Source organism: Pieris brassicae, chromosome 1 (genome assembly GCF_905147105.1).
Source record: "Pieris brassicae chromosome 1, ilPieBrab1.1, whole genome shotgun sequence".
Lineage (NCBI taxonomy): Eukaryota > Metazoa > Arthropoda > Insecta > Lepidoptera > Pieridae > Pieris > Pieris brassicae.
Genome location: NC_059665.1, coordinates 22,059,675 through 22,086,195, shown reverse-complemented (window position 1 = coordinate 22,086,195; position 26,521 = coordinate 22,059,675). Strand labels below are relative to the sequence as shown.

The 26,521-nt window shown below is 34.3% G+C and overlaps 3 protein-coding genes across 4 annotated transcripts; 2 read left to right on the top strand and 1 right to left on the bottom strand.

Annotated features, from left to right (window-relative positions):
* The first annotated feature begins 233 nt into the window (after positions 1 to 233).
* LOC123716457 (probable tubulin polyglutamylase ttll-15) lies at positions 234 to 7,299 on the top strand. 2 transcript variants are annotated; one of them, XM_045672232.1, is made up of 7 exons: positions 234 to 482; positions 1,558 to 2,273; positions 4,523 to 4,685; positions 5,601 to 5,687; positions 6,221 to 6,429; positions 6,867 to 7,080; positions 7,167 to 7,299. In XM_045672232.1, the coding sequence occupies exons 1-7, from the start codon at positions 462 to 464 to the stop codon at positions 7,272 to 7,274; spliced, it is 1,518 nt and encodes a 505-aa protein (XP_045528188.1). In that variant the 5' UTR covers positions 234 to 461; the 3' UTR covers positions 7,275 to 7,299. The 2 variants fall into 2 exon arrangements, with proteins under 2 accessions (XP_045528188.1, XP_045528180.1); XM_045672224.1 differs by having other exon boundaries at positions 7,158 to 7,299.
* On the bottom strand, positions 7,292 to 9,469 carry LOC123716446 (integrator complex subunit 11). The gene has a single exon (XM_045672213.1). It carries the CDS (start codon positions 9,136 to 9,138, stop codon positions 7,351 to 7,353), a length of 1,788 nt encoding a protein of 595 aa, XP_045528169.1. The 5' UTR covers positions 9,139 to 9,469; the 3' UTR covers positions 7,292 to 7,350.
* Positions 9,470 to 10,124: 655 nt separating this feature from the next.
* LOC123716475 (GDP-mannose 4,6 dehydratase) lies at positions 10,125 to 26,260 on the top strand. The gene is made up of 6 exons (XM_045672242.1): positions 10,125 to 10,478; positions 11,165 to 11,359; positions 22,386 to 22,626; positions 23,901 to 24,133; positions 24,231 to 24,446; positions 24,924 to 26,260. Exons 1-6 carry the CDS (start codon positions 10,410 to 10,412, stop codon positions 25,053 to 25,055), a joined length of 1,086 nt encoding a protein of 361 aa, XP_045528198.1. The 5' UTR covers positions 10,125 to 10,409; the 3' UTR covers positions 25,056 to 26,260.
* Positions 26,261 to 26,521: the final 261 nt, after the last annotated feature.

Here is a 26,521-nt window from a genome sequence, read left to right as displayed (position 1 = left end):
ATGAGAATAAATAATAATTAAAAATACTGAAAAGGTTTTGTAAAGTTTTATTTACTATTTCATAAAATGTCTACTAGTCGATTCGACGCAAATAGCAAATAATAGAAGAAAACGAGCATTTTAACTATATGACTTATGACATTGAATATGTCTTTGAGCATAGTCTACTGTCACCATCTGTCAACATTTGTTTATTCTTTACGTCACTATACGACATTTACGATAATCAAGATGTGACCTAAAATAGTAAAAAGTTCACATTACTGTTTTAGAAAGTGTATTCTGTCTCTTTCTATAGCTAGAACCTCTCAGTCTACCACTTTCATTCGCAGCTCATATGTGAATAACATTGCTCGAGCGCAGGTTATAGCGCGAATGTATTTTAAAGCTAAAATAGTAAGATCATATTCTCAACCTCTAGAAAAAGATAAGTGTAAATTAAATGATACAACGTTTTGATAATGAAGAATAAAAAACAGGATGTAAGTGTTTTTCAATGTTTTAATATTCAAAATAGAAATTCATTAAACTCATTGAAATCAAATATATAATTAAAAATTATACGTATTTTTATAAGAAGATTGCTTTCTTTATATACATATGTTGGTAGTCACACTTGACTCTATAGTTTAAATCATTCAGACATAAGTACATATTCATTAACCCGATGATAAAACAAAGTTTCTTATTGAACCTTCTTTGGTATACGTAAGCCCTATCATGTTCTGAAATAATAATTATTGATATAGATAAAACTTAGAATATTTTTTTTGAAAAAAAATCCAAGATTTTTTTAAGAATTTAAGAATTAATCATATATTTCTTTAAAAAATCTGGTTGGATATAAACTGGGGTTACTAAATAATTAGAAATAAATAACAATTATACTTTAAAAGTGAAGAGGGAAGGAAATAAGGAACTTTATTTAGATTTCTTTGTTTGGATTTGATCCTGTCTGATGTTATTATAATTTTATTATAGTTACTGAAATATTAAATAGTAGATATGTTATGAATCCAGTTAAAGTTCAGCCCACGGCAAATCTTCCCTAAATTCTATTTATTATTGGTGTCCCGAAACAGGTTTTACTGGTTCTAGTATTAATATAACTCAACTGTTTAATTATATGTGCTACAGATTAACATAAAAACTAAAACCTACTATATTTACTAATACCAAGAAATATCGTAATAGATAGGTATGTCTGAAATTAAAAGTAATATAAAAGTAATCGGATAGGACACGTTGATGAAGTAAATTCCATTATATAAAAATACGGACCACAAAACACACTAAAAAGTATTAAATTACAATATTTTTAATTCTGTTGATAGGTTTTGTATTAATAAGACAATAAAATGTATTGAACGATGGTAGTTTATTTATTTCTTGATATGCTTTCGATCGAATCGAATCGATACAGATCGGTTCGAGGACGGCGGACTAACACAAAAAGGTCAAAATAATAACTTCCTCCTTCGACTTTTAAGTCGGTTAAGAAGGAACATAGAAGATCATTTAACACGTATGTATCATTTAAAAATATCTATATTTCAGGCGAAACAGATAGAAGTAACAGAGAGAAACATCAATAACAATATTATAACTAAAGAGAAGAAAACAAATGACGCGAATATTCATTTAATATTCCTTGTATGTGTGATTGGTGTGTCTCTAGGCATCGCTCTAGAACTAATCAACGTACAAAATAGAATAACCAAAGATGACAACCGAAGTTACTGGGTATATTCCGTCAAAAACGACGTAGATAATAAAAATGGTATCCTCAAACATGTACATTTGGTATTAGAACGCCTCGGTTACGAGAAGAAAACTAATAAAACATGGAACTTACTTTGGTCACACGATTATCCATTTAGATCCCTTTACACAGTAATACAAAATTTGAAACCAAACCAAAAAGTCAACCATTTCCCGGGAACAGGGTTTATAACGAACAAAGTCAATCTGGCAACATCGAATTCGAAATATATACCAAAGGCGTTTAAATTACCAAAAAGCAAAGAGGATTTTTTGAAATATGTCGCAGAGAATAGAAACGCATTGTTTTTGGAAAAGCACAATCAGCACAGAGGTGTGTACTTGAAGAACGTGAGCGAAATTGATTTGAATAATGGCGAAAGTTTTGTACAGGAATTTGTGCAAAATCCGTTTTTGGTGGATGGGCATAAGTTTGATATTGGCGTGTATGTCGCTTTGACATCGGTGGATCCTCTCAGAGTGTATTGGTACAAGGGCGACGTCCTATTCAGGTATTTATTAATACATATTAATTAACCAGGGTATCGGGTAAATATATACGTATATATATGGAAAAATTACTCCTAATTGTAAAATTAATGTACATAAGAAAAGCTAAGTAAAACAAAGATTATAGACAAATTTTAGAGAGTAATTATAGGTCGTGGTTTCGACCCCAGTTGTACACCGCTGAATATATTTATTTGCGCGCAAGTAACACATACTCGGTGACTTTGAAGTTGATTCAAGAGGAAACCAACAAGCACCTAATATTAAACCTCTTTTTGCCTATAAAAAGAAACAGAAATAGTAGACTTTATGCCTTTCTTTCTCTGTTATCTGTACTTAAAACTAGAGAAATCTTTATTTATGTTTTTTCGTTTTGCCTTTCATTTGACATTAGGCCCTTCACGATCTAATCGATACTAAATACTGTTACGAGCTAGGGGATCGGTTAGAAAATGCCGTAGAGTTATTCAAGGGTTTATTTCTTGAAAAATCAATGAGGAATTTATGGCACAATTTAATCGCAGAGATGCACTTATAACACATAAAAACACAGTCACTAATTACTTCACTATTGCACACTTCACACAGTACTTTATCACTTATATTCACTTTATTCGCACTTTATCGCTTCGGTGTTTCGCTCTTGTAATCGCATTCAAAATTAAAGGCGACTAGTCGCGTTTCGGCTCGCTTATATATCCCTGGGTATAGTTCTAACAACATTCGAGAACTTTCTAGGCGGGCTTGCTACTGAGTAGCGATTGCACAATTCTAGAACGTCCGCACTCTTTATCTCTTTCGCACGTTGCTCCGTCCTTGTCGTACGGCGTTCTAGAGTGCTCGTCTAGTTTCGAGAAAGTTCTGATCTTCTCTCTCTCTCTCTCGTATCATCTCGTCCTTGTCTCACACCTAGGAAGTTCGGTCTAGAATATTCCTTCATCAAAGGGGTATAACTAGGCCTGAAAACGCCTGAAAACGGGTCTCCTGAAAACTGCACCACTCGACTACACATGTTCTGAAACCGACTGAAAAAAGGTTTCAGCTTCCTGAAAACTAGGGTAACATTATGAAAATTACAATTTTCTAATATGTGATTGAGTCTCTCCTGAAACGGTCAGAAATCATATTTCAGCCTGCTGAAAAGTTCTCTAACTAGTGGAAAAATCTAGAAACATTGTAGTCGACCCGTCTTCGTAACAATACTAATAAATTCAATTTAATAAACTTCTGATAAGTTTATCGTTCTGATAAACGATAGGCTAGGCTTGGTCTATCCATAGATGCTGCCGTCACACTTTGAAATCGGTTTTTCTTTACTTCATAATTATTTTTTTTTCATGTATTATTTATTTTTCGCGCTAGCCTGCATTCTTAAAAGAAATAAAAAAAACCGATAAAAAGATTTGTAAATGCCTTTTCTAATGAAAAAGCTATATTTATATAATATCAAATAAGTAATGTCAACCCCATTTACTAAACGGTTAGTATCATTCGGACATACAAGGAAGAAAATTAATAAAATATTCGTTACTATTTCTGTCTTGAATGGCTATTACTTTATGAATGGAAGATTATTATAACATTGGTTATTATGTGAATATTCGACGACAAATATAGGAAAGGATTTCATACTTATATCATGAAATAATACAATATTTTTAGGTTATCTTTTACGTTGAACCTTCGATGACCTTAAGGCTTCAGCTATGTATACGAATCTTTCAATGTGTGCGTTAAGCACACGTAAAGGCGCGCTCGTAACGCTCAACATATACGGCAACGCTGCGCACAACATGACACACGGCTTGTTGTTTGTTTAAAGAGCATCGTCCCGCGCTGACTTTCAACATGTTGCGCGATTGTTGGCAATTGTTGTTTAGTGGAAACGCGGCTTTAAAGCGGTGTAGGAAAATCGTGAGGATACCGGCATGTCTTAAACCCAAAAATCGACGGCGTGTGCACACAAAGCTGTTCAGTACCTTGTGTTGTAAATAAATAGCACCAAACAGATATTGATATCAGAAGCCAAGATAGAGCCAATATAAAGATAAACCACTGTTTTTTTTTACGTTTACCATTACAATCATACATAAGTTGATACAATAAAGTCCCGCTACGCACCAGCGCCTTATTGCGTATTTCATAGAACATATTTTATGTTGAATATCTTCGGAGTCCAACCAAAAGTACTTACAGAAATCGTAAGAGCTAATAAATTACACTTTTAGGTCTAGTGTTGATATTTTTGCAGATATTGTCCAGAAAAATATTACCCATTTGACCCAAAGAATGTTGATAAATACGTCATAGGGGATAATTACTTGCCTACTTGGGAAGTCCCGTCTTTGGTACATCCCTATACAACTCTGGGTTTCGGCATGAAGGATGCATTTGACCACTACGCAAACTCTAAGGTACACCAAGCAGATGTTAAAATATACTACAGTTTATTAAACTTGAACTAAATCTGGTTCGTTACTATGGTTACGTTTTTCTATATAAAATGGTTGACGATAGTATTTATAGTCCACGCTTTATATTGAGATCGCTAAACTTTTAAATTAACATTAGAGTGTGAATATTTATTTATTAAGTGCTAATTCAGTTTTGATGTTATTGATATATTAAGAAACAATACCGGTAACCATTTTTGTAAAGTACACAAAAGTAGGTATGTGAATATATAGAGAGTGGTATCCACCAGGACAACTTAATGCCATCAAAACCATAACTAGGAAAAAATGATCTTTCGTCAAAAAATTGTGAGGTATTACGTAATTAGCAAACCAAACAACATCTTATAGTGACCATATCATTACAAATATTTTGTTTTAAAAAAATTTGACTTCAAATCCAGGCTTCTAATTAGTAGAAGTTATAGATAAAACAAAAAAATACTTCCTTAACTAGAAACTTGCAGCAGTGTTGGTTTAGTGGCTTCAGCGTGCGACTCTCATCCCTGAGGTCGTACGTTCGATCCTTGGCTGTGCACCAATGGCCTTTCTTGCTATGTACGCATTTAACATTCAGTTGATCGGTGAAGGGAAACATCGTAAGGAAACCGGCTTGCCCTAGACCCAGAAAGTCGACGGCGTGTGTCAGGGATAGGAGGCTGATCTCCTACTTGCCTATTAGATTGATCAATCATGGAACAGATACAGAAAGCTGAGTCCCAGACCTGAAAAGGTTGTAGCACCACTGATTTATTTATTTTGCTTTAGCTAGGCAGGCTGCCAATGTATACAAATATGAGATTACCTATTATGTTTGACTAAAACTTGACCCATAATTATGTTTTCATGGAAGACTTTAAATTACGCTTGTTTTAGGGTTTGGATACGGAGAATATGTGGAAAGAAATTCAAAAAGCAATCACCGAGGTTTTCATAAAGAATGAACAATATGTTATTGAGGCTGTAAGTACCTTGAAATCACAAAAACTTTCATTCCCTACTTAACCTCATTGGGTAAAGTTTTTACAAACTTAAACGTAGTATTTATTTATAATAAGTTTTAAGCTGCTAGATTTAAAAATTACATAATTTCCATTAAAAAAAATTATCCCATTACATAGCCATTGCCCTTCGCATTAAAAATTAGCCTCGCTAAATTTACCAAACAAACATGTACCAAATTTCATTTAAATCAGTTCAGTAGTTAAGGCGTTGCGTAACACACAGACATATATTTTTAAATATCCTTAATACTTATCGTTTACTTAGTTTAAGATTCGTATTTCGTGTGATCTATCTTTTGTATTAAGTTTGTGTTTCCAAGAGGCGATGATTTTTTAGCTTTAAGGCTCTCCAAAAGCGGCTGTTTATATAATGTCTCTCTTTATTTAATTGAATGTTAAATTAATAAATAGATGAAGATATAGAAAGACATGAGAAGGTTGGTCCTATAGACTGCCAAATAGGCGAGAATATAGACAAAGATTACTTTTCAGTTGAAAAAATATAATTCCAAAGACAATTTCTTCGAAATGATGCGTTTTGATTTGATAGTGGATGAGAATCTGAAGGTCTACCTGCTAGAAGCTAATATGTCTCCAAACTTGAGTTCTGCACATTTCCCGCAAAACCAAATGCTTTATGAACAACTTTTATATAATTTATTCTCTTTGACTGGTGTTGCAAGTTATATGGATGGTATCAGGTACATTAAATTTGAAATATTTAAAATAATTTTTAGGTATAAAATACCAATTATTTCGAAAACTGATAAACCGCACTAAAATTGCTAAACTAAAAACAAATAGAGGATGTATCATATTTTTGGCGGGACATTATATTTAGGGCAACATTTGAAGGGATCGTAAATTCAAGGCATCGCTTGCATAAGCATTTAACCCTTTCGTCAACGGAAAATATTAATTTTAGGAACTATTTTGAAACACGTAAATAATATAAAAGTATTTTTGTAGTTACCAAAGCGCACCTACACTGCAACTGGATGTGAATAGTACAATTTACGTTTTGCATAGCAAAGACATCGTAGCCATGGTAACGAGCAGGGTACTAATTAACTAACTTTCATCCACTTTCTATTGAACTGTCTTGGCTTGGCATTCACTACTACCATTATATTTCCAGTAACCAAACAGTGAAAAATATGATATCAGCCCAGAAAAACATAGCAGTTTTTAGTAAGGAATGTAACACAATATGTAAGGACAACTGCGAAGCGACATCTGTCTGCGTTTTGTGCAAACCTTGTCTGACCCCTAAGCTAGAAAAGGCATTACTTAAGGCGCATAAAGAAAATTTACATAAATGCGATTTTAGAAGATTATTTCCTCCAACTATGGTTAGCAATATTTTTCTCTTCTATACATACTGCAGGTTATTATATTTTATTGTGGTTTTATTGACTAATCAATTTAGCATTTTCAGCTTCAAAGTGATATAAAAAGAAACATGACCCATTTAAGCCAAATAAACAGGATACAGCTTTTATGGTATCAAGGAAAATGTAATATAGACGCTACATGGTGTGTTTAAATATAAATAAACATCAATGCACTAAAATGATTTAATTCCAAAAATAAACATTAACTACATCTTTTCTTATTGACTATCACTGTACCATAGACTGTAATAATCCCAAAATGTAACTACCTAAATCTTCATCTTGATTTGTCCAAGACACATAAATGTTCTTTGTACTATCATCTTCACCTTCAACTTTGATCAGAACAGATTCAACAGATATATTACCATCCGATATAGTTATAGACCAACCTTGCAATTTTTCAGTTAGTAAACCTTTTAATTTCTCAGCTGTTTTGACAGCAGGACCAGGATCATCAAAACGAACTGTGCTAGTGAAACGGATTATATGCCGGTTTATACCAATTTCTTCACAAACTTCATCAATATCTAGGAAGGATAATCTGTTGTCTTTAACACAAAGTATTCCATGAACTACTCTTCGTCTTTTTGGATCTGGGGGCTGGGCATTGTATCTAACTGCTTCGGCTTTGAGTAATCTTAGGGACACATCTATAGGAATCTTTGTTGGTGTGTTAATTACTGCAGTTTCCCCATTTGCTGGCATGTAACAATTTATACTAAATTCTTTTTCTATTTTATCCTTTAAAAATTCCATTTTCTGAGCTTCTCCATGGACAAGAAGCACATTCTTTGGCTCACAATACTGTATCAACTGCATGATACCTTTTGCATCAGCATGTGCAGAAAAAGACATGTACTCAACTGCCATCTTAACTTCTACAACTTGACGATTTTCAAATTCAATTTTCTTTGCTCCATTTAATATTTTATGCCCAACAGTTCCTTGGACACAAAAACCAGGCATGATTAGCATGTTTTGTTCATATGGTGCCCACTTTTTGAATATATTGAGAGACAGACCAGCATGCAACATACCGGGTGTAGCAAATACTACCATTGCGCCAGGATTGTCAATGTAGGATTTATCAAAAGGTTTGATATGTTTGAAATCAAACATGTTTCTTTGAACAAAAGTTTTTCTAATCTTCTGATTTGTCCATGTAATAAACATTTTGTAATAATTATTTGCTTTTTCAGTTAAGCCTAGAGCAAAATACACTGGGTACTTTAAATTCATTCTTTCCCAATAAGTTTCAAGTAGAATACATAACTCTTGTGCTCTTCCTAATGCAAACACAGGTATCAAAACTTTGCCACCCTTTTCAACACATTCATGGACTTTCTTAAGGAAATCTCTTTCACGACAACGTTTCGAATCCCTTATGGTAGTTGCATAAGTTGATTCTGATATTAATAAATCAGGGCGGCATTTATCTATCCATGCTGCACCTAAATGTCGATCAGGAGTCATATTGTAATCCCCAGTGTAAACCACAGACTGTGAACCTACTCTGATCCAAAACATAGCAGCACCAAGAACATGGCCAGCATAATAAGCTTTAATCTCCAACTCATTATCAACCATTACAGATTGGTGAAGGGTTACTGCTGTAACTTTCTTAATACAGTCTTTAATCATTTGGGATGTAAAAAAGTTAGACTCACCCTTTCTTTCAACAGCTACCTTTCTCATATCTTCTAGAAGAATTGGAGCTATGGCTTTGGTTGGATGGGTCATATAAATAGGACCCGTGTATCCCACCATTTCTGACATATAAGGTAAAGCACCACAGTGATCCAGGTGAAAATGCGATATAATTACACAGTCTATTTGACTCGTTATTGGGCCTTCGGGAACAATATACGAAAAGTCAGGAAACCGTCGTTCATCATTGTAGCCCATATGCATACCACAATCCAGCATGATATTTTTACCACCCATTGACAACAAAATACAGCTTCGTCCGACATCCTGACCAGCTCCCAAAGGTGTTATTTTGATTTCGGGCATTTTAGCAGACTGTCAGATAAAAATAATAGGATGAAATTAAATGTTTATCAATGGTGTTAACTAGCATAATATAAATAAGTCGCAGTTAGTTCCCTTGAACTTCAATTAAATCATTGGATAATTATAGAAATCTTAAAACTGTTCCTGTACTTAAACTGTTTGTTTTAGGTCACGTAATAGTAGAAACCTAACAAATTGTTAAGAAATAAGATGTTTATCTAAAATGTTATCAAGTTATTCTTTTTTCTATAGATTAAGGAATAATAAGTAATATTATGGCGATTGGAGACTTCAGACTGGAGTTTGAAGAAATATAGATAACAAATTTTTAGACATTCGGCATAAATGTCTGAATTTTGGGTACTGATGTGTCATTTTTCAAAAGCAATAAAACAAAACAATGAAAAAGATAATACGCTGACAGTAATTTTTGCCAAACCGATTTTACTACACAAAAGTGCCGCTACTTTTGTTTAAATTTTCTAGTTTTTTTTCTAGCGTCTAACGAACTTAGCATATCAATCTAAACACACGTTTTGATTGTTTTATTTTGCAATATAAACTTAAATATTATGATGTTCTACGGGTTTAAACGCTATAACTACACAAAAAGAGATACTTAAGAGTAATTTACCGTTTATGAGCCTCCTGAAACATCAACGATCGTTGAATAGCCGCACAAAGTTAGAGGACAAGGCGATTTCGCCCTAAGCAAAAAAAACTAATTATGACCAAACATTGACTACATATTGGTACAGTGCGACAAATAAGTTTTGACTAATTACACTTTATAGTTACAAAGTTAGTTTTAATACATAAAATGTACCTATGTAATTTATATAATTGTGAAAGATGTTGGCCCACCGAAACCGAGTAATAACCCTATACAAAAACATAACTAAAAATTTGTATTTTTATTGTACATGACAGTTATAAGAAATTTTCTTGTTGTCATAGTACAATCAAATAATTGCTCTGTGGAAATGTTTATTGTTACCATGAACATAGCTTAATATTTGGAATTTTTAAAATTCTTATTTCATAAATTATTAATGGTCGTTTTCAAATTACCTTAGTACGGAAAAAATACTACAGTTCACAACAAATAAGTGCGCCCGAGTAAGGCTCAAAATTTGTAAACATTGCGGCTTGTAAATTGGTATGACATACCAAACTTTACTTGTCTTATGCTTTCAACAGTTGTGATATCTTATCAGTGAGTTTGCCGGTTTAAAAGTGAATACGTGTTTTTGTATTTAATAAATAAAAAAATGTCCGGGGAATCTTCTGCTTCCACTGCGAATGAAAAAGTTGCTCTAATCACAGGAATAACTGGACAGGTAATGTAACAAAATTAAATTTACTGCTAAATCATATAAATCCACTTATAAAAAATGTATTGTTTTAATTCACATAAATTAAATTTTTCTTTCGAAATTACTTAGATCATAATTTGACAGCTATACGATTATTACAAATAAATTTTGGGTGTTTAACTTGCTATTGAATATGGTATAAATTCCATGTAACATCCCAGTATTTAAAGGTGACTTAACTCTAAGCGTCGAAATCAATTTTTGGCTTTGGTTGGTTTAGCTTGACATCCACACAATGATACACTCTACATAGCATTACAACCACTCTCAATTATGACAGCAATTGAGTAATAAAGTACTTTTTAAGTTACTAATATGAGTAATAACTGTAAAATGAGCTATGTACATTCTTTTGTCTCAATACTTGACTGGACTGTCAGCATCATGCATTCAAACTTTCTAAGAGTTATTTCTTTTGTTTACAAATTGGGATTGCGTGCATGTGTAGACTGTTGTTGACCATACCTAAGTAGGAGTAATAAGTGGGAGTCATGGATTCTCCTATATGTTTTTCTTCTCTCCATTTCACAACTACTCTCTATAAGGCTATAAAATGCACAGTCCCTTCTGTGTCGTCATATAGAGTTGACACTTTATTTTACTGCTATTATCTCATCAAGAAACTTATATTAAATTATTATACATTTTAGGATGGATCCTATTTAGCGGAGTTTTTAATTGAAAAGGGTTATGAAGTACATGGAATTTTAAGGCGCTCTTCATCATTCAATACTGGCCGAATTCAACATTTATATGAAAAACCGGCTTGCTTTTCTGGTGGGCGTATGCACTTACATTATGGAGATCTAACAGACACCACCTGCCTTATTAGTATTATTTCAAAGGTGAGGTTTTGTTTTTTTGCTATTATATGAAAGTAACCTTGAATTTATAATAATAAAAAATTTATATAATTTTTCCTTGAAACACAACACATCAAAATACAACAGGACATTGTAAAGTACTATTGTAATTTTATCACACTTGTTGACTCAAATTTTGTTGACTAGGTGCTGACCATGACTTCATTCATATGAAAATATATTTCCTAGTATGTATATGTTTTGAATCCATGTTATTTCCTGGATTCTATATAGTTTTTTAGTTTATTCATTGTGAAAAAGTAAATCTTTTCTTCTAACTGAATTATATTATATTCTACCACAAATTTATAAATGTTGCAATTGTTGTATTTTATCAGATAATTTCGTAGTAATCTATATAGAACATCAATAGTCAATTATACCAAAACTACTTTCTGAGATATGACAGGCCGGCCATAGTGTTAATAAAAGAATTTTATACATAGAAAAGGACAAATATATTTCATTAATTTTAGTCATCAGTAAGTTACACAAGAAGGTTTTTATGAATCAATACATACGAGAGGTGTTATAGCCAGACAGTCGATATAATAATAATGAAATACTTTTTATTAAAAAAAATAGAAATCATTTGTTTGCTTTGTGTCGGAATGTTTTCTTAAGAATTTATAAATATGAAATACTGTAATAAAATGTAACGATGGGGCTGGTAAATCAAAACTTAAATGCAACATTAGATATTCAGAGATCAATGGAAAACTTCAATTACCATTTTGACGAATCGATGCATTACTGTTTGCTTTATAGTAGAAGAAATGAAGATTTCTATAGGAAGGGAAGACAACCATTTGGATATGAACAAAGTGTGACTCACTGGGTGCCCAGAATTATTTCTGACGCGCAGATACAAACGACACTGAGAATATCACAAAGTTGTGTGGGTTACTGGTAATCTTGACAGATTCTGAACTACAAACGAAACATGGCTTCTCTATTATGACCACACTGGCGGTGTTTTAAGAGATCAGATTTTTGTAAGGATTTTAGACATTCAAAGATTATAAACATAAAAGGTGTTACGTCAACAAATAAAATAACATTTAATAAAAGATACTTGCTTCATACTCATTACCTAAATTACATTTTCGTATTTACGGAGAAAGTCCTGCGAAGGTACCATAGGTATTTATAATAAATATAGATATCTTGCAGCCAACTAGCTTAAACAGCCGTTCAATTAACAGCCTAGCCGTTTAACTAACGGCTGAGATGTTCAGCCAGTTGATTAAACAGCTAGCCAAATGACTTGGATCGATGACGTTTCATTACTTGCCTAGCCTGTTGACTGTTAATTTAAATTTAATTCCAATTTCTGCCACTCTCAAACTCGAAACGAAACTCATTGATGGTGTTTTAAAAAGTTTCATGAAAAAGTACAATGGAAGAGAGTTGTGATAATAATAATGTGAATTTGACTTAAACAATTTAATTTTAAATTAAATATTTTTTATGTGATATGTTTCATTTTCTGACAAATAATGACTCTATCGCACGATTGGCCCAAGAATTAGCTAGCCAGTTTATTAAATGTTGTAACAGACGCTACGGCTGAATATCTTTCAGACCGTTAGTTAAACGGATAGGCTGTTAATTGAACGGCTGATTAAGCTAGTTGGCTGCGACAGATATATAACGGTTATAAACAAGATTTTTTTTTAGTTAGCATGTCAAATATATTAATAAATTCATATTCTACAAAAATCTCTTTGATAACATCCTGAAATTAATTTCTTGAAGAGCTGTGTTGAGATACAATTGTATTATTCATATGGAGAGGAATTTGAAAATGTACACTGTTGAAGTGTTAATTTTATTCATGAATATTTATTTTTATTTATTTATTTATTTACACTTCGTTACACTACAAAATAAAAATAAAAATTAACATAATTAAATCAAAAGGAGGGCAACTGGCGGCCTTATCGCTTACGAGCGATCTCTTCCAGGCAACCACTGTGAGTAAAGAAAAAAATAAATGTATTAAATAAGATAGGCAAGTAGTGCAAAATACATGTAATACACAGTTGTTAAACAAAACTAAACAGGAATAAAATATTAAAGATACATTAAAGAGTAAAAAGACACATAAATCACGATAATTTAAGATAAGTCTCACGTCAGTTAGTAGTTAGTAAGAAAGTTCGGGATACGATGTGGACAGGTAATGTTTGTACAGAAGAAATTTAAAGGAAGATAAAGAAGGAGCTAAGCGAATAGGGACGGGAAGTGAATTCCATAGCCTAACTGCGGAGACCTTAAAGGAATCGCCAAGAAAGGAGGAGTTATGAGATGGGATTTCAAGGGTATAATTTTCGGAAGAGCGTAAGCTATAGTTATGGGCTCCCAAAAAATTGAAATCATTTTTGAGATAGGAAGGAGTTTTAGGGTTGAACAGGATGGAATATAGGAGATGAAGAACATGAGCATCGCGTCGCTGACGAATTGGCAACCAGCCTAGCCGCTTACGGAACGCAGAGATATGATCGTACTTTCTTAGACCGAATATAAATCTGATACAGAAATTTTGGAGACGATCCAGTCTATTTAGCAATTCCTCGTTAAGATCGGAGGAGCAGGCATCGGCGTAGTCCAGTAAAGGCAGGAGGAGAGATTGCGCCAGTGAGGTTTTGGTACTAAAGGGAAGAAAATTACTGAGACGTCGAAGGATACTGGAGGCACCGTATAATTTTCGGCTAACTTCTTTAACATGCTGCTCCCAGGATAAATTTTGATCAAATAAAACCCCCAAATTTTTTACTGTACGGCTAAAATTTAAAATTACACCATCGATATGGATAGGGGATATCCTGGCCCAATCAATTCTCGTCGTGAAATAGGGGCTGCCAATAATTAATACCTTACTCTTTTTGGGATTGATTAGAAGACCAAATTTTTTACTCCAGTCAACTATCTTTGCCAGCTCATTGTTGGTATATTGTATGGCTTGCGGGAGATCATCGAGACTTGATTGTACGTAGATTTGAAGATCGTCAGCGTATAAATGAAAATTAGTTGAAAGTCGGAAAGTTAAGGAGTTAATATATATAGCAAAAAGAAGAGGAGAAAGTACGCCACCTTGCGGAACGCCAGATTCAATCAAACTCCACTGAGATATGCAATCGCTTGTCTTAATACACTGGCGGCGCCCATTAAGATAGTTAGAGAACCAGTTAACAGCATGAGAAGAAATATTAATAGATCTAAGCAACCCCATTAGAATTTTAAAATTAATAGTATTAAAAGCGTTGCTGAAATCTAGCAGTGTGAGAATTGTGAGTTGTTTGTGGTCCATGCCTTCGCGAATATCATCGGCTACTCTGACCAGAGCAGTAGTAGTGCTATGTCCAGGTCGAAACCCAGACTGAAGTGGATTCAGTATGGAATTTTTGTTTAGGAAATTATTTAATTGCTCATGTATGAGGCGTTCAAGTACCTTGGATAGAAATGGCAGAATCGAGATGGGTCGAAAATCAGAAAAAGTACTAGGATTAGCCTTTTTGGGGATAGGGATGATAAGTCCATCCTTCCAGCAAGAAGGAAATTCACCTATAGAAATGGAAAAATTAAAAATATGTGTGATTACAGGAAGTATAAGAGAGAGAATAGGTATGATCATAGCACGACTAATCAGGTCAGAACCAACAGCGTTGGAATGAATAGAAGAAATACTCGATTCAACTTTCTGACTAGAGAATTCATCGAAAGAGAAAGATGGAAAACTAGGACGAGGGAGAGATGATATATACTCAAGTGTTAAGTCCAGATCGATATTACTTGAAGTGGAGTGAGAGGTAAAATGGGCGTTTAGGCTGTTTACGTCGATATCGGGAGTCATGGCAGTACGTGGTGGCTTACCGATACCCAGAGATTTTAAGAATTTCCATATTTTTGAGGGATCCCCATTAGACACTGAGTCGTGAATGTGTCGTCTCTGCGCATCGCGACAACGCGTGTTGCAACGGTTGCGCAAGGTTTTGTAAAATACATGTTCCTTATCCGTTTTGGCTGTTCTCATCTTGGCCTTAGCACGGTTTTTTTGTTTAATTATATAATATATAGGAATATTTGAAAGGTTATATTCATGGAACGCATGTTATTGAAACTGTATTTATATACTATACAAACATTTATATTCTTGAAGAGCTAGGTGCAGGTATATATTTTAAGTATTTTTCTTTTTTAGTGATTACGTCACACACGTTGTGTGTCGACCACCAGTTCTATATAGGGCTTGTGTAAAAAGTGCCTTAAAGACACTAAGTTGACTGAATTGGGAGACATCGACGTAAGAAGTGTAGTGTCGTACAAGTGGAATTACGTATTATGTCCTGATGTCCGGCTGCAGGCGGACGTCCAGAAGCGAGAACAGAACTCAATGTAGGCTGTATTAGCGTTTGATATATTGTTACGAAGACGGGTCGAATGCAATATTTCTAGATTTTTCCACTACTTTTCAGGATCAAACTCAAAAAATCACATATTAAAACATTGTAATTTTATAATGTTACCCTACACGACCCTAGTTTTCAGGATGCGGAAACGTTTTTTCAGGCAGTTTCAGAACATATGTAGTCGAGTCGTGCAGTTTTCAGGAGACCCATTATCAGGCGTTTTCAGGCCTAGAGTGCGGACGTTTTAAAATTGTGCAATCGCTACTCAGTAGCAATCCCGCCTAGAAAGTTCTCGAATATTGTTTAAGATAATTTTCAGGGATATTAAATAAGCGAGCCGAGACGCGTAGTTTCGAATGCGATGTCAAGAGATAAACACCGAAGCTATAAAGTGCGAATAAAGTGAAGTGATGAATTACTGTGTGAAGTGTGCATAATTAAGGAATTAGTGACTGTTTTTGTGTGTTATAAGTGCATGTCTGCGTATAATTTGTGCTTAAATTCAGCATTGATTTATCAAGAAATAAATCCTTGAAGAAGTCTACGGCAGTTTCTATCCGATCCTCTAGCTGGTAACAATATTAACAAGTGAGGGCCTCAAGTATAGAACAGTCCTTGCTGAGTCCAAGCGGCATTTACGCTTTCAATGAAATGGAAGATTTTACGGAGATTTTCAAAGAATTAAGTTGCGTAGTAGAAGTAGTTTTATGTAAAACAGCGGGACTATCTCAGTCGTGCTGGCCCTAAAGGATGGCATTCACACAAAGTGTGATATATACTTTTAACGCGAATTTTAACACGGACCTCTTGCTGCCCTGGTAATGTGAGTAAAAACTGGATATTGCTGTCTCAATTTGCGCGCACGCAGTCAGCTTCTTGTTACCCTCACACTAAAACCTGTCTCAAGGCTCCTCCCTCTTCAGACGCCCTATTACAATTGCGACTAATAGAACAAGTCATTGACATACGTAGCTTGGGTTCATTGGCCGATAAGAATTCCTTTGTTAATATGTCCCAAGATAAGAGTGCATGTACACAGTGCAATAAACCTGTCCCTGAAATAAATAGATCTTTTTCGGAATCAGACATGAGTACTATCGGTGGCACCGAATATACAACGCCAACATCAACGAGACACATGTTTGTCTCAACTCGCCTAAAAAGGAAAAGAGAGGATATTGATTTATCTGCTGAACTCCTTAATTTCAAAGAGGAAATAAAAAATCTAATGACTACCATGATTAACGAGCATAGCGTTGAACTTAAAAAAATCAATCCTACTTTATCAGACATAAAAAATACTAACCACAACATTGAAAACTCAATTGCATTTCTCATGGCGCAAAATGATGAGTATAAGAAGAAAATTGAAAAATTAGAACAACAGTCACAGCAAGATCGGTTAAATATAGCAACACTAGAGGATAAAATAGAAGAAATGCATAAGGGCATGAGAAAGGCTAATTTTGAAATTAAAAATGTCCCAAAAAAGGTGAATGAAACAAAGGAAGACTTACTCGAAATGGTTAAGTGTCTGACTTCAAACATTGGCTGCTCACTTCCCAAAACTGAGATTAAAGATATTTACAGGCAACGCTCCAAGAAGGAAGGTATTAAAAACACGACTATCTTGGTTGAGACTACTTCAACGTTGCTTAAGAACGACATCATAAAAATGGGTAAAGCTTTCAATATAAAACACAAGTCTAAATTGTGCGCTAAACACTTAGGATTCCATACCAATGAAGATACTCCGATTTACATATCTGAAAATTTAACGCCAAAAGCATCTAGACTCCTTTATCGTGGAAAAGAGTTGGTGAGATCAAAGGCATATAAATATTGCTGGACTTCGTATGGTAAAGTATATCTCAGGAAAGATGATTATACACCAATACTTTTACTCAAGACTGAAGCTCAAATACAGCAACTAATGCAATCCTACTGACTATTGCAGGTTTTATTAGTTTTTAAATGTACTTGTCACCTTATCTTTTGCAACTGTTATCACAACAAAATATCTTATGTAAAAACACTAAAACATTATACACCATTGTACACTCTCCTTTATACTCATCATAAAAATGCACCTCTTGTATTGTCTGTTTCTTTTACTCGGGACAAAATTAATACTGCAACCGTAACTTATGTTCTCTCTCTCTCTTACACGTATCACGCAAAATACAATAATACTCAATACTACCCTCAAATACTGCATGTCATAACACCTATTGCTAAAATACCAATACCCTTCAATTATTCGATTTACATTGATTATGGTCATAGAAAAGGATACATTTCTGCTTTCTCTTTCCTTTACACGTTTCACGCAAAATGCAAATATCCTCGTTACTACCCTCAAATACGGCATGACATGGAATTTATTACTGAATTACCAATACCTACCAATTATTCGATTCACATTGATTGTGATCATGTAAAAGAAATCATTTCTTTTTTCAAAATTTATTATGGATAATACACTCACAACAATTCATGATTTAGATGAAACTGAAATAGCTATATCCACTTCGTGTGAAGTAAAAAATCTAAAGCAATTTATAAACCCTAAAAAAAGTGATTTAACTATTATAACCCAAAATATAAGAAGCATTTATAGGAATTTCGACAATCTACAAGTAACCTTAAGCAGTTTGGAAATTGAGGTAGATGTAGTGATATTAACTGAATGCAGATTGAATAATACAAAGCTTATTCCTCAACTTAGCCAATATTCTTCATATTATACTAAGAATCAGAATGATGGCGTAGTGGCTTATATCAGGAATAATCTTAAACCCAAAGTACGTGAAATAATCTTAGAAAATGCATCTTGTATACAAATCGAGGTACTTAATCATTTAATCTTAGGAATTTATCGTTCTCCTTCTATTCCGAACTCAGAATCATTTCTTGAATCACTTCGTCTACACTTGGATCATGTAAAGAACAAGGAAAATATAGTCATCACCGGTGATATAAATATAAATTTACAATGTCGACAACAGTTACCTAAATAACAGACTAAACTATCTTAGTATGCTATCAATATATGGCTTAATGCCGGGACATCTCTTCCCAACTAGAAATAATAACTGTCTTGACCATGTTATGATAAAACAACAAAATAAAAAATTTCAGGCAAAAGTAGCTGTATTGAATACATCAATTACAGATCATCTCATGGTTTTTTTAAGCTTACAGAAATTAAAAATACATAACGCAGTAGAGGTTAAAAAACTTAAAACCTATACAGATTTTGATAAAGCGGTAATAACATTATCTCATAAAAATCTGAATAATCTCTTACTTTGCGAGGATCCAAATGAAGTCGTTGATAAATTAATAAATAAGATTAAAAAATCCTTAGAAGAAAATACAATAATCACGAAGGTATCTAAAAAACATCAGATATTAAAGCCGTGGATAACTGCCGGTATCTTGCGGTGCATAAGAAACAGAAATAAAATGCAAAAGCGTTTAAAAAATAATGAATACGACGAAGTTCTATCAATTACTTATAAAAGGTATAGAAATTTTTGTAATAACTTAATAAAAAAACTAAAACGAAAATATGAAAGAACACGATTAAATAATTCAGTTAATGACCCAAAACAGTTGTGGAAAAATATTAAAAAGATTACATATATGAGTCAAACAAAAAATAATAATGACGAACTATTAAATCTTAAGGCTACGCCTACAGAGTCTGTAAATGAGGTTAATAATTATTTCACAAATCTTGGCCCTCTACTGGCTCAGGAAATTCAACAAAGCTCGTCACACTCCTCCACATCAGCACTAGCCCCTATATCCAGCTTGCATTCGTTTGTTCTATTTAGTACCGACCATCTAGAGGTTGATCACATAATCAAAAACTTAAAATCAGATAGCGCACCGGGGTGGGATAATATTCCCACACGATTTCTAAAACTCGCTAGAGGTCTTTTAGTACCTTGTTTATGTCATCTGGTCAACCTATGTTTTCAAAAAGGGATATTTCCGACAAAACTTAAGCAAGCTATTATTGTACCGGTACTTAAATCAGGCGATAAAGACAAAGTCAATAACTACAGGCCAATTTCCATTCTTCCAGCCATCTCTAAGGTCTTAGAAAAACTACTAAATATTAGATTACTAAACTACCTTAATAAATTTAATATTCTATCCAGCGCACAATATGGATTCAGGCAAGGAAAATCAACTGAAGATGCCATATCTCAATTAACGTCTCTAATAGTATCAAACCTAGATAAGGGAAAGAAATGCCTTGGTGCATTTCTAGATTTAAGAAAGGCCTTCGATACAGTCTGTATCTCCTCACTTTTACATAAAATGGAGCATATAGGCATTAGAGATACACCCTTAAAGCTATTTTGTGATTACCTTTCAAGGCGAACACAGAGAGTGAAAGTAGGAGATTACGTAAGTGATGAATTGGAAATCACCTATGGGGTTCCGCAAGGAAGCATATTAGGTCCAACATTATTTTTAATATATATTAATGCATTAAGCAATCTAAAACTTGATCACGGGCAAATATTTTCCTATGCGAATGATATGGCTGTACTTTTCACAGGGCTTAACTGGGCAGAGGTAAAAATATCAGCGGAAGTTGGACTGACAACTATTGCTAAGTGGCTTGATTTTAACCTTTTGTCTCTCAATAAAGAGAAAACTAACTATGTATGTTTCAGAATTTCTGATCGAACTCAACCACCTAATGATTTTAAAATTAAAATACATCACTGCGATATGCAAAGAGACAGTAACTGTCCGTGTCTTCCAATAGCAAAAGTTAGCTCTATCAAATATTTGGGCATTCATATAGACGAGCGACTATCATGGTATCCCCATATAGAGTCCATGACTGGTAGATTAAGGAAACTAACATATATTTTTAAAATTTTGCGACACATTACATCGGATATAATACTTAAAAGAATTTACATAGCACTTGTTCAGTCCGTACTGACATATTGCATAAACATATGGGGAACGGCCAATAAAACAAAATTTTTGGAATTGGAACGGGGACATAGGGCTCTATTAAAGGTCATGCTGTTCCGGCCATGCAGATTCCCATCGGAAGAGCTTTATCATCTCAGCCAATTACTTTCCGTTAGGAAGCTGTATGTCCTGAGTCTAATTTTAAAATCACACAGAGCGCTACCATTTGATAGTAGGCTGTTCTTAAAAAGAAATAGGGATGTCGTCGTCGGTCAGACCGTTAGGACTGACTTTGCGAGACGCAATATGCAAGCAGACTACATCTATAATAAATTAAATAGGCTACTTAACATCTACCCGCTTACCGTCTACAATCTAAAAATACGACTAAAGGACTGGCTCATGAACATACCCTACGCAGAGTTGGAGCTTCTTCTGAGGCCTAGTATGTAGTACAGACTTTATTCATTCACTCACTGACTCACTCACTCACTCACTCACTCACACATTTGCACTCACACACTCACTTATGCACTCCAGTGTGTTGATAACAGTTAAAAATCAATAACAAAAAAAAAAAGTTAATAGAAGATGTAACTAAATTATATATAAATTAAATATTTTAAGAAATGTATAACTAAGTTTGTTATGAAAGAGCTGGAAACCCTGACACAGGTATATTTTTTACTTAAAAGGGTTCCCAAATCTTACACATTGTAATGAAATTGAACTTAAAATGAATAAACATATTTTATTATTATTATTATTATGTTGAATGAATTCTTTGTGGTTAATTTAGTGAAATAATGCTACACATCCTGTTATAGTTTATTCTAGGCCCGTCGATCTACCAAGAGCTTGATAGTAGCAGAATGTCCCTTTAAAATTAAATGTTTAGTGCTGTCGATTCTTAAAAACGAATTATTATTATTTATTTTATCACATACAAGCTGAATCTCAATACTTCTAGAACCTCCTACAATGTCAATTACTCAAAGCGAAGTTAGTTATTCATGGAAATTATCTGTTATTGTTGGGCAAAAATCGTCTTTACTGCTAAAAGTATATGCTATCCTTTAATCATCATCAAAAATCTGGCCAATAAGTTCTAATCAAAAAGAAAAAAACTGAAAACTTGGTGAGAGCTTGCTTAGTTTTAAGGGTCTATTTGTTCTGGAATAAAAACTAGGGGTGAAATGTATTGGATTTTTGCATACTGGAGTCATTCGCGCTAAGCCTGGACTCTGAATTTTACCCTAAATATTAGAGACATAATGAAGCGACAGCGGTGGCTATATATAGTTTAAATATTAAATAGGTCTGGGCCATAGATTTCTGTATGTTTCATAATTATTCGTCAATCTAATAGGCAGGTAAGCCTTCTGTGCTAGACACACGCCGTTGACTTTTAAGGTCTAAGGAAAGCCGGTTTCCACACGATGTTTTCCTTCACTGTTCGAGCGAATGTTAAGTGCGCACATAGAAAGAAAATCCATTGGTGCATAGCCGGGGATATATACTACGACCTCAGGGATGAGAGTCGCACGCTGAAGCTAGTTATAAACCATGTATGGTTTGGACCAACCACAAAATCTGTGTATACAAAATATGTGCGTAGCAAATAATAAAACAATAAATTCTTACAGGTCAAACCAAAAGAGATATACAATCTTGGAGCTCAATCCCACGTGAAGGTTTCCTTTGAGCTCAGTGAATACACAGCTCAAGTGGACGCGTTAGGAACCCTGAGGTTGTTAGAAGCAGTGAGGGTGGCTGGCCTAGAAAAACAGACCAAAATATACCAAGCATCTACCTCAGAGCTCTATGGTAAAGTAGTGGAAATACCACAGACTGAAAAGACGCCGTTCTATCCCCGATCGCCCTACGGTAAGTTCTATATAGTTAGTATTGTCTTTTGTTAAAATAGCTTTTACACATTAAGAAAAACACTTTTTGGACGTGCGTGCTTCAGCGTGCGTGGTCATGGTCACACACAGTCACAGTCACTTATGCACAATTCACACAGTACTTTATCACTTGTATTCACTTTATCGCTTCGGTGTTTCTCTCTTGTTATCGCATTCCAAACTTAAGGCGACTAGTCGCGTTTCGGCTCGCTTATATATCCCTGGGAATAATTCTAAACAATATTCTTTCTTTTGAAGAGAACTTGAGAACTTTCTAGGTGGGCTTGCTACTGAGTAGCGATTGCACAATTCTAGAACGTCCGCACTCTTTGTCTCTTTCGCACGTTGCTCCGTCCTTGTCGTACGGCGTTCTAGAGTGCTCGTCTAGTTTCGAGAAAGTTCTGATCTTCTCTCTCTCCCTCTCGTATCATTTCGTCCTTGTCTCACACCTAGAAAGTTTGGTCTAGAATATTCCTTCATCAAAGGGGTATACCTAGGCCTGAAAACGCCTGAAAACGGGTCTCCTGAAAACTGCACCACTCTACTACACATGTTCTGAAACCGACTGAAAAAAGGTTTCAGCTTCTTGAAAACTAGGGTAACATTATGGAAATTACAATTTTCTAATATGTGATTGACCCTCTTCTGAAACGGTCAGAAATCATATTACAGCCTGAAAAGTTCTCTAAGTAGTGGAAAAATCTAGAAACATTGCAGTCGACCCGTCTTCGTAACAATATATATATATATATATATATGAATTCCCTTAATAGAGACTGTATGTAGTGTTATTGGACACTTATATTAAATATTCATTAAGTTAATTAATTTTAAATTACTGATTAGTCTTTAGTTAGGCGAGATCGTAATGTGAAATGTCTAGGTGCAGAGAAAATTTATAAAAAAAAAATAATGTATGTTATTTTTCTTCTTGTTTCATCGCGGCCAGAGAGTTCAAACCTAAATGCTGTAAATTTTGCTCTTTTAGGCTTTCATAGTTTTATAAACGTGGGAATTCACTAAATCGTCACGAGTTACGCCCCGAGAGTATAGCTAGACGTAGGCACTGTCTTTTATTGTTACGTTGCATTCATTCATTTACATAGTTAGTATACAACTGGTTAATATAGAGTAAATCTAAAGTCCTCTATTATTTAAAGCACCCCGATGAGCCTGGAATAACTCATTTAGATATTGTTTTATGTTAAAAAATACAACGTTTGATCGTTCCAATGAAATTGTCTAAACTTTTAGCTTGTGCGAAATTGTATGGCTATTGGATTGTCGTAAACTACCGCGAGGCTTACGGTATGTTCGCGTGTAACGGACTATTGTTCAATCATGAGAGCCCGCGTAGAGGGGAGAATTTTGTGACGAGGAAGATCACAAGGGCAGTGGCTAAGATACAGCTGGGTTTGCTGGAATGTCTGGAGCTGGGGAATTTGGATAGTAAGAGAGATTGGGGCCACGCCAAGGACTATGTCGAGGTATGTTTTTCTTTGTAACCTAATTTTTTTTTTAGTACAATATACATTACGATATTCATCTACTGTGAATATTTATATAAATAATTCACATAATCAGGCAATGTGGCTGATGCTGCAGCAAGAGCAGCCAGAGGACTTCGTAGTGGCAATGGGGGAGGCGCATAGTGTTAGGGAGTTTGTCGAGAAGGCTTTCGCGCATGCGGGGAGGACTATCGAGTGGAGGGGAAGTGGGGTAGAGGAGACGGGGCACGATAAGGCCTCGGGACAACTGCTAGTGCGGGTCAACCCTAAGTATTTTCGACCTACTGAAGTGGTGAGTTAATACAAATTCTATTTTGAAATATAATTATCTGTAAATGAACCTAAGACCTCAGTGGCGCACGCTGATGCCTCTAGGCCAACTCTTCTCCAGTGTTTACTATCATAAAATCAGATAAGAGTCAAGAGGCTGATTGCAGATGGGTAAAAAACTGTCTTCTCTCAAAATTTTCCATTTAGCGTTTTTTTTTAAAATTGTATTTGTGTGTATTGCCTTTGCATCTGTACATTTACAAAATGCTAACTTGACCTCGGACGTTAAAGAAAAATTAGAAAAAACCTAAGGCTTAGTAGCCACTAAGTGTGAGGTAACCACCACACCACCACAAAAAAGGAGGTGGTTACCACACACGATGTTTTTTGTCGGTCGAAAACAAGGAAAAGAAAGTTGATCGCGTTAACAAATGAATGAAACGTACGAATATGGTCGTTAAAATTTTTTACAAATTTAATAAAACACAATTTTTTTCAGGACCTATTGCTAGGTGACGCAAGTAAAGCCAAGCAAAAGCTTGGCTGGTCTCCACGGATGACGTTCGATGAGCTCGTCGTCGACATGATGGATGCTGACATGGAACTCATGAGGAAGAATCCACAGGCGTAGGAAGGAAATAGACTGTTTATTTTGGTAAACTTGTGCAATTTTCTTTATATTTTCGTTGAATATTACATGTTTTAGTAAAATCTTAACAACGCACTTAGACGCGAATTTATTCTGCAATCATTATTGTAATAATCCAACGACAATGGCAATAATTTAATATAAAATAATTGTGTTTTAAGTTTTTTTGGCAGTCTGTGGTTGACGTTTATATCTGCTGGATTCTGTTAAATTTTTGGTTGAATTCAATATTTGCAAGATAACTTTTGTTAATTTTATATTTAAAGAACTTTAAGATGCAAATGGGGTTAGACGGCCGTAAAACGTAATCGTAAATTCTAATAGCGTCTCTATTTTGTAATGCACATTTTGTTTTGCAGTCGTAATATATATAAGATTTAAAAAGTTAATACTTTTTTGTTAATTGAATAAAAGGCACCAAAAAGCTATTATAGTTCCAGTCTCAAGCAGCCGCATAATGCTATCTGTGTATGGATTAATAAATAATAGTCTGCACAAACGCCAGCTTCTGTGGCCATATCATAGACAATAGAATGAAACCATAATCATGAATTTTTTCAGTTCCTTAGTAGAGTTTAATTTTGACAGTTGATAGGTGTTCATGTCAGTTTATTTTTTTTAAATGTAAGAATATTATGCTCTTGTGTCAACGTAAATAGAGTAAAACACCTCTCCACAGGAGTTAGACGAATGTCAAATTCATATTGCTTTATATCGAATAGATTCTAAATCTTGATTTATGTATCACTCCCGCATTTCATAAACGTGTTGACACACCGGAGTAATAGTTAAGTCTTGAAAAATTGGTTTTTTTTTTATAACAAGTCATATATACATTCCAATAAAGATGGTTCTTTTCATGCATTTTTTTTATATGATTTTTAACATACCAGCCCTTATAAGATTTACAGTTTAAGACTGGTTTAGACGGATTGTGTATCGACATTAACGGGTTTAACTGTATTCGTTTCGGGATCTTTCTTTTAAATAAAGTTATATTTTTAGAGGTAAGTGTTATATTTGTTCCTGTATGTATTAGTGTTACTGTGTAAAAAATGCTAATAAAGTATATTTAAAATAATATAATAATTAAGTTATACAACGTTTGTACTCCATCTAGGTATGGTCGTATACAATATGACTTATTTGTAAAGCGAATTTAATTTAAATAAATTTTGTGAACGTGTCTTGTTTTTTTATTTATTTATAAAAGACAAAGCCCGGTAGACCGGGGCGGGGTCGGTCCGATGGAGTTGACAAGAACCGTGAAAGGGTGTTCGAAGTTGCACGCAAGAAACACGAGATTGGGATGGTTAAAATATTTGCGGAGGCTAAGGTCTATAGGGGACTACAAGCATTGATAATGATGGATGATGAATCATGATTCTGTGACTACCAAAACTTATATTTTTGTTATGCGTTCTAGCATGAACATAATAATCCGTTAG

Bases quoted from the DNA above. Each gene is read 5' to 3' on its own strand.
- LOC123716457 (XM_045672224.1), top strand. From the start codon at position 462: ATGAAGAATAAAAAACAGGAT. The intron at 483-1,557 runs GTAAGTGTTTTT...TCTATATTTCAG, and splicing joins TGAAGAATAAAAAACAGGAT to GCGAAACAGATAGAAGTAAC. The intron at 2,274-4,522 runs GTATTTATTAAT...ATATTTTTGCAG, and splicing joins AAGGGCGACGTCCTATTCAG to ATATTGTCCAGAAAAATATT.
- LOC123716446 (XM_045672213.1), bottom strand. From the start codon at position 9,138: ATGCCCGAAATCAAAATAACACCTTTGGGAGCTGGTCAGGATGTCGGA.
- LOC123716475 (XM_045672242.1), top strand. From the start codon at position 10,410: ATGTCCGGGGAATCTTCTGCTTCCACTGCGAATGAAAAAGTTGCTCTA. The intron at 10,479-11,164 runs GTAATGTAACAA...TATACATTTTAG, and splicing joins TCACAGGAATAACTGGACAG to GATGGATCCTATTTAGCGGA. The intron at 22,627-23,900 runs GTAAGTTCTATA...CTAAACTTTTAG, and splicing joins CTATCCCCGATCGCCCTACG to CTTGTGCGAAATTGTATGGC.